The sequence below is a fragment of the Tauraco erythrolophus genome, chromosome 31 (genome assembly GCF_009769465.1).
Source record: "Tauraco erythrolophus isolate bTauEry1 chromosome 31, bTauEry1.pri, whole genome shotgun sequence".
NCBI classification, from domain to species: Eukaryota; Metazoa; Chordata; class Aves; order Musophagiformes; family Musophagidae; genus Tauraco; species Tauraco erythrolophus.
In genome coordinates, this window is record NC_141495.1 from 1,393,546 (window position 1) to 1,405,781 (window position 12,236).

The window sequence follows — 12,236 nt, forward strand, 5'->3', positions numbered from 1 at the left end:
TGCCCGCATCTTCCCTGCAGCTGTTGCAGTACTGTGTCGAAATCCAGGCTGGAGAAGACTGCACGTTTCCTTCCTCCTTGTGTCAGGCCACAATTGATGTATTTGCAGGCTGCACAACAACTGATTCATGCAGACGAAAGTTATGTGCTGGGTCAGCAAAGCTGGTTCCCCAAAACCCCACAGCCTTGTGGTGCGTGACTGGTTGTGGGGTAAATCAGATGCTCCATGGCTGGCGTTAAGGGCAGGAGAACCTCTGGCAGGAGCTCCTGTGGACAGCGTTGGGTTGATGACCCACTTGTGTCAAGGAGCTCTCTGAGCAGCACGAGATGCTCCAGCCGCGTCGAGCACGAGATGAAATCGGAATTGGAGAGGGGGGAGGTTGTTGCTGAGAGCGCTGGGGAAAACTGTAAGAGTTGATGGGGCCAAGAACTTCTTGGGTGAAGGCTAGATGCTTCTGCTGCCTCTTGGGATGGTTGCTCTCCCCAGTTGTGCCCTGGTAGTGCTGTGACAGGTCTCAGACCAGTGTCGGAGGAGTCTGGGCTGGAAGGAACACGTGGGATCCTTCTCCTCCAGCCGGCTGGCCCCGGCACTGGCTCCTCAGGGCCTCTGGCCCCAGGGGCTGCTTCAGCTGCTTCTGCTGGTGGCCATGGCAAGGGAAGGGGAAAATCAAAGCACATTGATTATTTTATGGCAAGGACCTCAGCAAAAGCTTGGTCAGGATCCCTCGGTTCGTGTTGAGCGTGAAACCAGGAAACATCTGTGCAGGGTGGGTTTTGGAGTTTGCTAAGTTGCCAGCTCACGCTCGTTGAGCAACGTGCCACTTGTGCACTGATGAACTTCTTGGTGCTCCCTCTCCCCTCTGTCCTGTCTGTGTCTGCCCTCTCCCCACAAGGATGGCAACGGTCAAAGCCCACTTCAGCCGGCGGCACTCCTGGCCAGCGCCTCTGAGCAGGGCCGGCTGGCGCGGCCCGTGGCTCGCCGGCCTGACGAGGTCAGTTAGCTTCTTCCAGGAAGAGCCTTTAAAGTTGACATTCCCTGTTCTCTGCCCCCACGAGCTCGTTTTCAAACACCAGCAAATAAATAAATCTTGGGAAATTAGTTTTGCATGTTGCAACGCCCAGCGATGGTTGAGCAAGGAGCAAGACTTGATTCTGGGATGGGAACTGGTGGGGAGGATGCACTCGCCAGTCAGCCCCGCTCTGCCGCTGGGAGCTGCGGGCAGGAGGACAGGGGTGGTCACTGCCCCCCGGCTCCTTCCTTCCATGAAAGCTGTTCACAGGGCCCCTCCCGTGCCCGGGCACGGGCTGGTCCCCGCTGGTGTCCCTGAGCTGGGTCCTTGCCACGCATCTTGCCAGCCATGGGTGGCCGTTGCACGGCTGACCGGGGCATCCGCTCTCCTGCGCGGGGCATGCGGTGCCCGGAGGGGAAGAGGACGGGTCCCTCACTCCTCTCTCTCAAAGCCAAGCGGTGAGTGGGGGGATGCCTCCCTGCGGGCTGACACCGGGGGTTACAAATAGACATTTGCTGAATTGACTTCCACGGAAAGTTCAAGAGGAAATCCAGGTTTAGCTGAGGCTACAAGAAAGAGCTGAAAATAATAATAATAAAAATAAAAACTGATTCCTGCGAAGGAGGGAGGAGGATGGTGAGCAGGGAGAGAAGGAGCAAGCTGAAAAACAAAAGCCTTTGAGGCGGGTAATGCTTTCCAGCTGCAAAAATACAGCCTGGGAGAAGCGCGGGTGCTTGCGTCATCCCCAGCTCCCCGGCCCAGCGCTGCCCGCCCGGAGCTGGGGCCCAACCGGGAGACCCTCGGGAAGACCGGGACCCCTCCTCTGATGGGGAGAGGCGACCGGCGCGGAACCCGCTGCGAGCGGCTGGAAACCTGTGGCTCGTTGTGGCCATTCTGATGCCCGTCCAGCCTCCGAGCGCCGTGCTGGGGAACTTCTTCCCTGCTGGACGCGCCGGACGCGGCTCCGGCTCAGCGGGACGCAGCCGGTGAGGTGGCGGCGGCCCCGCGGTGCCGGGGGCTTTGGGGGAGAGCAGGGGTAAAGGAGCACCGAGGCGCGGGCGAGTGCCGGCGATAGGGCGGCGGTGGCCCCCTGGGAGGAAGGCAGCGAGGAAGAGCTGCAGCCCACGGCCGTCCCACGGTGCGCGCCCCGGCCGCCCCTGCCTGGATCGCTCCCCCGGTCCTGTGACTCTGACTCAGCCGCGCAGGCACCGGCCAAGCCCGGCGTTTTTGGGGAATTCTCGCGCCCCCTTTGAGGCGTTCCTCACCCGGACGGCGCTGCGTGCGGCTCGGCCATCCCCTCCTCCCGTCCGAGGGGTGACTCAGGGCGGGGGGCGAGGGCGGTGGTCCGGGCAGTGTGACTCAGGCGGCCCCATCGCGGCGGCAGAGCATGGCCCTCGCCCGCCTCGCGCCACCCGCTGCCACCCCCTGCCCCTTTTTGGGCAGTTTTTGCTCGGTGTGAGAGCCTCTCGCCAGCGGCACCCGGGATCCGGGTGGCAGGATGCAGGGCTGTGGCTGCACCAGGAGCCCCGACTTTGCCCGGGCCCCACCGCCAGCTCCGGCACACCGGGCAGCGCGGCAGCGGCACTGCGCACGCCTTCGGCTCGGCCGCTTCGGTGCTCATTCCTTGGCTCTGGCTGTTTCCACTTGATTTTACGAGATGCATCACGCCGGGCGGTGGCTGCGAGTGCCACGGCCTCGCCCTTCCGGAGGGGGTGGTTGGTCACCCGCCGGGCATCGCCGCCCGCGGGACGGCCCCGTCCCTGGGGCCACAGCCTCGACACGAGGGGCTCGGCGGAGGCATGTGGCCCGGAGGACTCAGGGACGTGGGGCTGGGGTTTGTGCTCGGACGGGGCATCCCCAGACCCCGGGGTGCTCCTTGGTGGGGTCTCACCAGCACCCCGACGGCACCGTGCGGTGCCGCAGGAAGGGACGGGCTCGATGCTGCCGGGCCAAGTCCTGCGCGCGGGGGCAGCGCGCGGCATTGCAAAACGTCCCGGATTGATTCATGTTTTCCCCCACTCCGCATTCCCGAGCTTCTGCACCGGTTAATAATTCAGCGGCGTCTGACCCCGCTTCCCCGGGGCTGTCTGGGTCCCAGTGTCCTTGGGGTGGTCAGGCCGGGGGCTGCCGCTGCTCCCGGCACCGCTCTGCCCAGCCCGTGCCGGTGGTGAAGCCGAGCGGCAGTGCTGGCACTGCGGCGCTGCCGTGTCGATGCAGCGGCGGTGCAGGGTCTCAGGGGGGCACTGACCCAAGGCACGGGCCTCCAAAGCACCAGAGCCTCTGTGAGCTGCAGCCCCTCACCCCGGCCCTTGGCCTGGGGAGGGGGCCGGGGGTGGGCAGGGCTGAGCGGCGCTGAGCGCTGACTTGCTTGCGAGGAAGGAATCCGGGTGCGCTGAGTTTATCTGATTTAACAGCCTTTCACTGGTTTAATGAAATGCTTAGACGCTGCGTGCCAGAGGCCGTGTCTCACCCGCCGCAGGGCTCGGGGTGCCCGTGCAGCTCTGGCCGAGCTCTGCCCGGGCTCCCTCGCCCGAGTGGGGCTCTGCCTGCGGCCCCCGGCCGCCGCAGTCCCCGCGCTGCCGCGACCGTGGGCCGGGCAGGCGCTCACCAGCCCGATGCTGCGCTTGCAGCCTCTGCCCGCTCCGTCTCACTCGGCTCTCCAGGAACCAGCTTTGCATCCTCCCTCCTCCCGGTCCCCCTGCTCCGTCCAGCGTTCCCGTGGGATGCGTTCCCGGCTGTGTGCCATGTCCCCAGCAGTGGTGCCCTTGCAGCGGGGCTGCCTGGGGGGTGGCAGGTCCCGTCTCCCCTGGGAGGAAAGGATGGGTCGCTGTGCCAACCCACGTGGGGTGGCCAGGGCAGGTCCCCGGCGCAGTGCAGGTCACGGCTCCCTCGTCGCTCACGCGGCCTCGCTCCTCAGCAACGTCTGTGCTGGAGGTGCCGGGGGGGCCGGGAAGCAGTCGGAGACCCGGTGCGTAGGCACGCGTGGGGCTCCGGGCTCCCGCCCTGCCTAACCTCATCTCCTCCTCCCACGGCCTAGATGTCGAGCAGATGGCCATCGACTGGCTCACGGGCAACTTCTACTTCGTGGATGACATCGATGACAGGATCTTTGTCTGCAACAAGAACGGGGTCACCTGCGTCACGCTGCTGGACCTGGAGCTGTACAACCCCAAGGGCATAGCGCTGGACCCAGCTATGGGGTAAGAGTCCTGACTGGGTGGGAGGGCTCAGCGTTGGTGCCTGGACCTGCGCCGTGGGTTTGGGACCGGCTGCGGCAGTGGAGAGGGGTGGCAGGGATGCTGCTGGAGCAGCTACTCACATGCCCACGAGGGTCCCCCTGGGCGTTGGCACTGGGGGCATGGCAGTGTTTTCCCTCCCTTGGCTGAGACTGGGGCTGCGTGCTGTAGGGTAGTTGTGGCAGCAGCGTTTTCAGCAGCCCACTGGCACCAGCCAGTTTTGGAAGAGATGAAGGTTTGATCCTCAGGGGTGGGTCAGAGCAGCCCCAACCTTTGCTCGGCTGGCACAGCACTGGGGACAGCACTGGTGCGGGAGCAGAGCTGGATCAGTGCAGCACTGGGGAACATCAGCATGAGCCTGGCTTTTCCCATTAACTGTCCGTGGCGACAGCTGGCACGCGTGTGGCCCTTCCCTCTGGGGCTGGGGGGGTCTCCAGTACCTCCATGCCCGTGTCTAGAAGCCCCTTTCCGGAGGGACACTTCCTGCTCCACCTGCCCAGAGCAGCAGCTTTGCCGGTGCTCGGTCCTGCAGGACAGACCTGCCCGGCTCGGGACAAGCGGCCGCTTCCAGCACGTGGCTGCGTGGTGACGGCTTCGCACCGGCTTTCGGGAACTGAAACAGTCAGAAACTTGCACGGATTGAGCAGCTCCGCTTGCGCCTGTTTGTCCGGGGCGCTGCGGGCGGATGGCAGCTCCCAGGCCATCTTGCAAAATCCCGTGCATGGGGAGGCTGGGATGCTGAATCATCGGAGCAGCCTGGGGCACGCGTGGTGGCCACTGGACCTTGGGAGCAAGGAGCTGGCGTGGCCGAGGCCACGGTGGGCAGGGCAGAGCAGCGTGCGAGATCCCTCCGAGCTCCCGGTGCTGTGCGCCTGGCAGCATGTGCAGGCAGGTGCTGTCAGCCCTTGGCACAGCTCGGCCTTGCAGGCAGCGAGGAGCTCCCCGGGCCAGCCCTGACTGGGATCTGCTGTTGGGGACCCCAGCCACCCCCACACCCAGGGAACAAGCCCGTGTCTGCAGACATGGGCAAGCGCCACCTGTACGTCTGCGCCTTCCTTCTCGCTGGGTCGAACGTGGGAACCAGGCTCTGAGCTCCGGCCTCTGTCCTTCTCACACAGCAAAGTGTTCTTCACCGACTATGGGCAGATCCCCAAGGTGGAGCGCTGCGACATGGACGGGCAGAACCGCACCAAGCTGGTGGACAGCAAGATCGTCTTCCCCCACGGCATCACCTTGGACTTGGTGAACCGGCTGGTGTACTGGGCTGACGCCTACCTGGACTACATCGAGGTGGTGGACTACGAAGGCAAGAACAGACACACCATCATTCAGGGCATCCTGGTGAGTAGGGCCAGAGGGAGGTTGGGGTCAGGGGGGCCTCGTGGCAGAGTGTGCTGGGGGCACGTCTGAACCGAGCTGGCTGCGGGCACTGGTCCGCAGGCTCAGCTTTGCTGGTCCAGCAAAGAAAAGACATGAGCTGCTGAACACTGAGTCCGGCAGCACCTGCCTGCCAAGCCCGATCTCGTGCCCTGGATGAGGCAGGGCGAGAGCCGTAGGGCAGGATTGGGGCAGGGATCGGGCGCTTCGCACGCCTCAGCGCCAGGGTTCTCATGTCTCCTACGCTCCTCGTGAACACCTGTGCGGTGCCTTCCAGATCGAGCACCTCTACGGGCTCACCGTCTTCGAGAACTACCTCTACGCCACCAACTCGGACAATGCCAACGCCCAGCAGAAGACCAGCGTCATCCGCGTCAACCGCTTCAACAGCACCGAGTACCAGGTGGTGACGCGGGTGGACAAGGGAGGAGCGTTGCACATCTACCACCAGCGGCGCCAGCCCACAGGTGGGACCCCGGCCCGGGAAACACGGCGTCTTGGACCCCGAAGGCTGGGCGGTGGGGGGAACGGGCTGCGCCTTCTGAATTCCCTCTCCTGATGGGGCCAGACTCCCAGGACAGGTTCACTTGCCCAGGAGCCTCCGTCGGTAGCACCCTGTGGCACTGAGGAGCCATGTGCAACCCAGGCCCAGCCGAAATGCCCCCAACTACCCCGTCTGCACGCCTGGACAGGCGGCTGGCAGTGGGACCCTCGCTGCGGAGGGTGGCAGCAGAGTGGAGGGTGCTGCCAAAGCCTGCCCAGGGCGCCAAGTGCCAGGCGGGCCGAAATGTGCTGTCCCAGGGACAGGGATGGAGAAGCCGGCTGCCCGGCTGTGGTCCGCAGGGACTCCCAGAGCTGCCATCCCGCTGCCAGCACTCCTCAGCCAGCGGCTTGTGTGGGATCCCTGCTCCCCGGGCAGCCGTGGGGCCAGTCGCTTGCTGGGCTGCTGCCCGCCCTGGGCTGCCCCCGGCCGCCGCTGTCACTCCGGCTCCTCCTGCGGGAGCCGTGGCAGCCGTCCCTGCGGGCTGGGCAGCCGCGCTGCGTGGCTCATTGACGGCGTCTCGCTGGAGCGCGCAGGAACGCTGGAGCAGATGCAGCATCTTGAAATATTAATGGCTCCTTTTTGCGGTGCCCACACGCTCTCGGTTCCTGCTGCCGCCGCGTTCATCGGGGCCGTGCTGCCGGGCACCGAGGGGTTCCCAGGGCGTTGAAAGGCTTCGGAGCTGCAGACGCCGTCCCCTCCCGCGTCCGTCCCTGTCTGCCTACGCCCCCCCCAGCACCTTCCTGCAGTTAATCAATTTACCCGTTTAAAATCCTCTTAGCGTCCGCAGCCTGCTTGGCATTTTCCAGAATATAAAACTAATCAGGAGATTTCTGAGTGGCACAGAAGTGTGACTGAGGGGGCTCCACGGGCCAGCGCTGCCCCTTCCTGCGCCGGGGCTCATCCTGCCAGTGCTGTCTGTGGCACGGCCGGGCAGCCCCGCTCTCGCCATGGCCCGTCAGGGACGGGCTGGCAGGACGGGGCCAGCGTGGCCCAGTGGCCATGGCCGTGTGCTGGGACACGCCGTGCTGGTTTCTGCTCAACAGCAATCCTGCATCTCGGGCAGGTCCTTTCCCATCTCGCGCTGTCTGTCCTTGTGGTGCCCAGCCCCTGGCTGTCTGGCCGGGGGCTCTAAAGCCTGGAGAGCTGCAGCTGGGCCGCCAGCACCCATGAGACCGTCCCTGTACCCCTGTGGCTGCAGACCAGTGTTCCCTGCCTGCCCGCGCTCCGGGCCGGTGTGAACCTGCCGCTGGGCAGGGCTCCTCTGCGCGGCTCTGGTCGCCTCCGGCCGCTGCAGCGCGCGCTCCGTGTTGCAGTGAGGAGCCATGCCTGCGAGCCCGATCAGTTCGGCAAGCCGGGAGGCTGCTCGGACATCTGCCTCCTCGGGAACAGCCACAAGACCCGAACGTGCCGGTGCCGCTCTGGGTTCAGCCTGGGCAGCGACGGGAAGTCCTGCAAAAGTGAGTCCTGGTTCTTGGAGAGCTGCAAGGAGGTGGGGGGGCCAGTGGCCGCCCCTCTCTGTGAGGGACCGGGGTGGGCAGAGGTGCTGGTGCCAGGCGATGGGAAGCCCATGGGCCCAGGGCCAGCAGTGCTTTTTAATTCCTTCCCTCCCAGCTGCAAACACCCCTGTCCTTCCCACCCTAAGCTGTGGGCAGCCTGCTGGGCGCTGCAGTGCCCGCAGACCTGCTGCCTGTGGGGGCAGGTTGGTGCTTCCTCCTGGCACGTACATCACAGCTGCAGCCTCGCGAAAGCCCCAGTGCCACGTGCTGCCCACCCCCAGTGCCATCCTGGCCTGACTGGTGGCAATGGCTCTTCCCATCTCTGCAGAGCCCGAGCACGAGCTGTTCTTGGTGTATGGGAAGGGGCGTCCAGGCATCATCCGCGGGATGGACATGGGGGCCAAGGTGCCAGATGAGCACATGATCCCCATCGAGAACCTCATGAACCCCCGAGCGCTGGACTTCCATGCCGAGACCGGCTTCATCTACTTCGCCGACACCACCAGCTACCTCATCGGGCGCCAGAAGATCGACGGCACGGAGCGAGAGACCATCCTGAAGGACGGTGCGTGGCCGAGGGGCTCGATGCGGTCAGCCCTGGGTGCTGGCAGTGGTGACCATCAACGTGATTCCTCACGTAATGGCAGCGCTTCTGTCCTCTCCCTCATGTCTTTGACCCTTAAAACTGAGGTTTGAAGCTGCTGTGAGAGACGGGTACAGAGCACGTGCCCCAGGAGGGGCCGGAGAGGGACCCCTGTCCCTGGACGTCCCCCTCCTGCCTGAGCTGGCGCACCCTGGTCTGGTCAGATGGCAGGAGGATGGGAGATGCTCCATCGGGGTCCCTGGGGCTCCGCAGGGCAGCCGGTCCAGCTCCACGCTGCCGGCCAAGCATGTGTGTGTTGCCTTGGGCAAACCAGGCAAGGACACTCCTGAATTTGGCTTTTTCCAGCCCAGGCTCCCTGTGGCTGTGGTACCTGTGGGGGAGCTGCGGGCACTGGGACTGGGGGGGTCTGAGTTGGGGTTGGGCAGTGCCAAACGCACCGTGGATCATACGGGGCTGTCGCTTCCACTTCTCGTCTTCCGGCTGCTGCGCAGCCCTGGTGATGAGCGCCCGCTCCTGCTCTTCCCCAAAGGCATCCACAACGTGGAAGGGATCGCTGTGGACTGGATGGGGAACAACCTGTACTGGACGGATGATGGCCCCAAAAAGACCATCAGCGTGGCTCGGCTGGAGAAGGCCGCTCAGACGCGGAAGACGCTGATCGAGGGGAAGATGACGCACCCTCGAGCGATCGTGGTGGACCCTCTGAACGGGTGCGGGTGCCTGGGTGGGCAGGGCTGGCTCGTGGGGGACGCGGCTGCTTCTGGCTGCAGCGGGGACCGCCGGAGCTGGCAGTTGGGTCCCCAGCTCTGCGTGGCTTGCAGATGCCCTGCTGCGTCTCCAGGTGGTGGCGGTGGCTCCCAAGCCATGACAGTGGGGCCAGGCGGGGCGGCAGCTCCGGCCGCGGTGATGGCGGCGGGCGGTTGGGCTGGGGCTGGTGGTGGGCACAGGGCAGCGGGACCTTCCCGCTGGTTTGTGTCAGCCGCTCTGTGAGCAGCTGCAGGGTTCACACCTGGTTTGTGGAGGCAGAGCTGATCGCTCTTCAGATCAGCGGTGGGGTGGGCTCTGAGCCCAACTCGTCTGCCCCCGTAACAGCTCAGTGTCTGCGGCAGGTGGATGTACTGGACGGACTGGGAGGAGGATCCCAAGGACAGCAAGAGGGGCAAGATCGAGAGAGCCTGGATGGATGGTTCCAACCGCAACATCTTCATCACCTCCAAGACCGTCCTGTGGCCCAACGGGCTAAGCCTGGACATCCCGGCCAAGATCCTCTACTGGGTGGACGCGTTCTACGACCGCATCGAGATGGTCTACCTCAACGGCACCGAGCGGAAGGCAAGTGGAGGCCCGATGGGCTCTTGAAGGCTGCTGGCCCCAGAGCTGGGGCCGTGGGCAGCCCAGCCATCACCTTGGCTGGCTGCGTCTGCTGCGGGTCTGCGTGGTGGGTGGCTGGCCACGTTCAGCCACGCTCCCCTGCTGTCCGTCCCCTCCTTTCCCATTCCGATGTCCCTTTCCCTCTCCCGTCATGTGGGGTTTTCCCGGCACCCGTCCCAGCTAACGACGAGCCTCTGTGCCTCTCTGCGCCCGCAGATCGTGTACGAGGGACCCGAGCTGAATCACGCCTTCGGGCTGTGCCACTACAGCAGCTTCCTCTTCTGGACCGAGTACCGCAGCGGCAGCATCTACCGGCTGGACCAGTCCTCCAAGGTGGTGAGCCTGCTCCGGAACGAGCGCCCACCCATCTTCGAGATCCGGATGTACGACGCGCAGCAGCAGCAAGGTGCTGGGGCCACCTCTGCTGGGCATCACGGGGACCTGCCACCCATGAGGATGTGGCGGGGCTGGATGAGGGATGAGACTGGAGACTGGAGGCTGAGGAAGTGCCTCGCCCCAGCAGCCCCTCGCCTCTTTCGCTTCCTTTCGGCCGTATCCCTGCCTGTCTGTCCATCCCCACGGACCCTGTCTTGCTCTCTGTAAACGCTGCTATCACTCATCCCCTGCCCTTCCAGCCCATCTTCTCTTTCTCCTCCTCCCTCCCTCCCTGCCTGCCAGCCTTCCTGGCTAGTTCATCCGGGCTTTGTGTCCCCGGAGGGGTCTCCACTGCCTTGCGTGGCCTGATGGACGGGGGTCTCCAGCCAGTGAGGGGTCCCCACTGCCTTGCGTGGCCTGATGAGCAGGGGTCTCCAGCTGGGTTCCAGCTGTGGAGCCTGTTGAGGGAGTCGAGGGGCTGGGGACACGCAGCAGCCCGCCGTGGGTCAGCAGGTTCCCTGAGCACTGAAGTCCCCTTCTCCTCACCTCTGCAGTGGGCTCCAACAAGTGTCGTGTGAACAACGGTGGCTGCAGCAGCCTGTGCCTGGCCACCCCCCGGGGCCGCCAGTGTGCCTGTGCTGAGGACCAGATCCTGGGGTCGGACTCTGTCACCTGCCAGGGTAGGCTGCCCCGGGGCCCGGCCCCCGGTGGGGACCCCCTTTCCGCAAGGGATGGGTGGGGACATGGGATCTGCAGCTCTGCTCTGGAACATCAGCAGTGGTGCCTCACGTGGTGGGGGCTGGCCGGGGGCTCAGGGAGGTGGGTGCTCCCTGCACCCATGGGAGCCTGCAGACAAGTCATGGTGCTGGCTCCAGTTCCTCCTCTTGCATGATGGCAGCAGGACGGCCGCCTGCCCGGGGAAGCGGGTGGAAATCCACAGTCGGGGCGGTTTGCTCTGCTGCCAGCGTGGGGGAGAGCCGGGTTCGGGGTGGGCAGCCTGGGCAGTGCTGTGCTTCGCCAGCGTAAACGAGAGGGGTGAAGCTCTGCTGGCACAGCCCGTGCGCACAGGCTGAGCCGGGGCCTCTCCCCCTCGATCGTGGGCTGCAGCTTCTCGTTCCGTGCTCAGGAGCTGGTGCACGTGGGCACGAGGGTCTGTGTACGCTGCCAGGGCTGCTGGGCAGTCCTGCAAACATCCCGCCAGCCTGGGGACACAGCACTGTCCTCGCTGCTGCCCTGCACTTGGTCACTTGGTTAAAATCACCCCCTCCCTTTGCTTTTCCCTTGCCAGCCAACCCGTCCTACATCCCCCCCCCGCAGTGCCAGCCCGGGGAGTTCGCCTGCAAGAACAACCGCTGCATCCAGGAGCGCTGGAAGTGCGACGGGGACAACGACTGCCTGGACAACAGCGACGAAGCCCCTGAGCTCTGCCGTGCGTAGCTGCCTCCCGAGCGGCGGGATAGCGGTTTACGTGCTCCTGGGGCAGCAGGACACGGACTAAGCTTCCCCCATACGTGGGGCCAGTGGCTGGGACGGGGTCAGGCAGCCAGGACCCCTGTGCCCCCTCCCCAGCTCTGGGAGGGGAGCGGGCTCGAGCGATTGAGGGGGGAAAGGGTGATTAGGATCCTCTGTCCCCGGTTTGTCTGAGGCTCCCTGCCCTTTTCTGTCTCAGTTATTCTCCACCAGACGTGGAGGAGGAGCAGGGGTGGGATGGAGAAGGGCAGGTCCTGAGCTGAGTCTCTCCCACAGACCAGCACACCTGCCCCTCGGACCGCTTCAAGTGCAAGAACAACCGCTGCATCCCCAACCGCTGGCTCTGCGATGGGGACAACGACTGTGGGAACAACGAGGACGAGTCCAACTCCACCTGCTCGGGTGAGGAGCCTGCCTGGTCCTCGGGGGGCAGAGGGAGGGCTCATTCCCTGCGCGCCGTGGGGCTGAGGTTGGGGTTCCGGGGCCTCGGGCGTCCCTGCTGCACACCTTGCAGCCAGTTTGGCTTCTGCACCTGTGCCCCCCGGGACCCCCGCGGGGTTCGTTCCCGCTTTCCCCCAGCAGTGAAGGCACCAACAGCTACTAAAGCTCTGTCTCTCCCCCGGCCAGCTCGGACCTGCTCCCCCAACCAGTTCTCCTGTGCCAGTGGGCGCTGCATCCCCATCTCCTGGACGTGTGACCTGGACGACGACTGCGGGGACCGCTCCGACGAGTCTGCCTCGTGCGGTGAGCTGGG

The 12,236-nt window shown here is 65.1% G+C and overlaps 1 protein-coding gene across 4 annotated transcripts in view; it reads left to right on the forward strand.

The window, feature by feature from the left end:
• The first annotated feature begins 9,995 nt into the window (after positions 1-9,995).
• Positions 9,996-12,236, forward strand: part of LRP1 (LDL receptor related protein 1) — a 38,917-nt gene continuing 36,676 nt past the window's right edge. For 3 of the 4 annotated variants that reach the window (XM_086628510.1, XM_086628512.1, XM_086628511.1), the window contains exons 1-5: positions 9,996-10,043; positions 10,567-10,692; positions 11,301-11,441; positions 11,759-11,884; positions 12,110-12,226. In XM_086628510.1, the coding sequence (XP_086484636.1) occupies positions 10,019-10,043; positions 10,567-10,692; positions 11,301-11,441; positions 11,759-11,884; positions 12,110-12,226 (535 nt within the window). In that variant the 5' untranslated portion in view covers positions 9,996-10,018. The remainder of the gene's footprint in view (positions 10,044-10,566; positions 10,693-11,300; positions 11,442-11,758; positions 11,885-12,109; positions 12,227-12,236) is intronic. The other variant, XM_086628513.1, reaches the window with a different exon arrangement.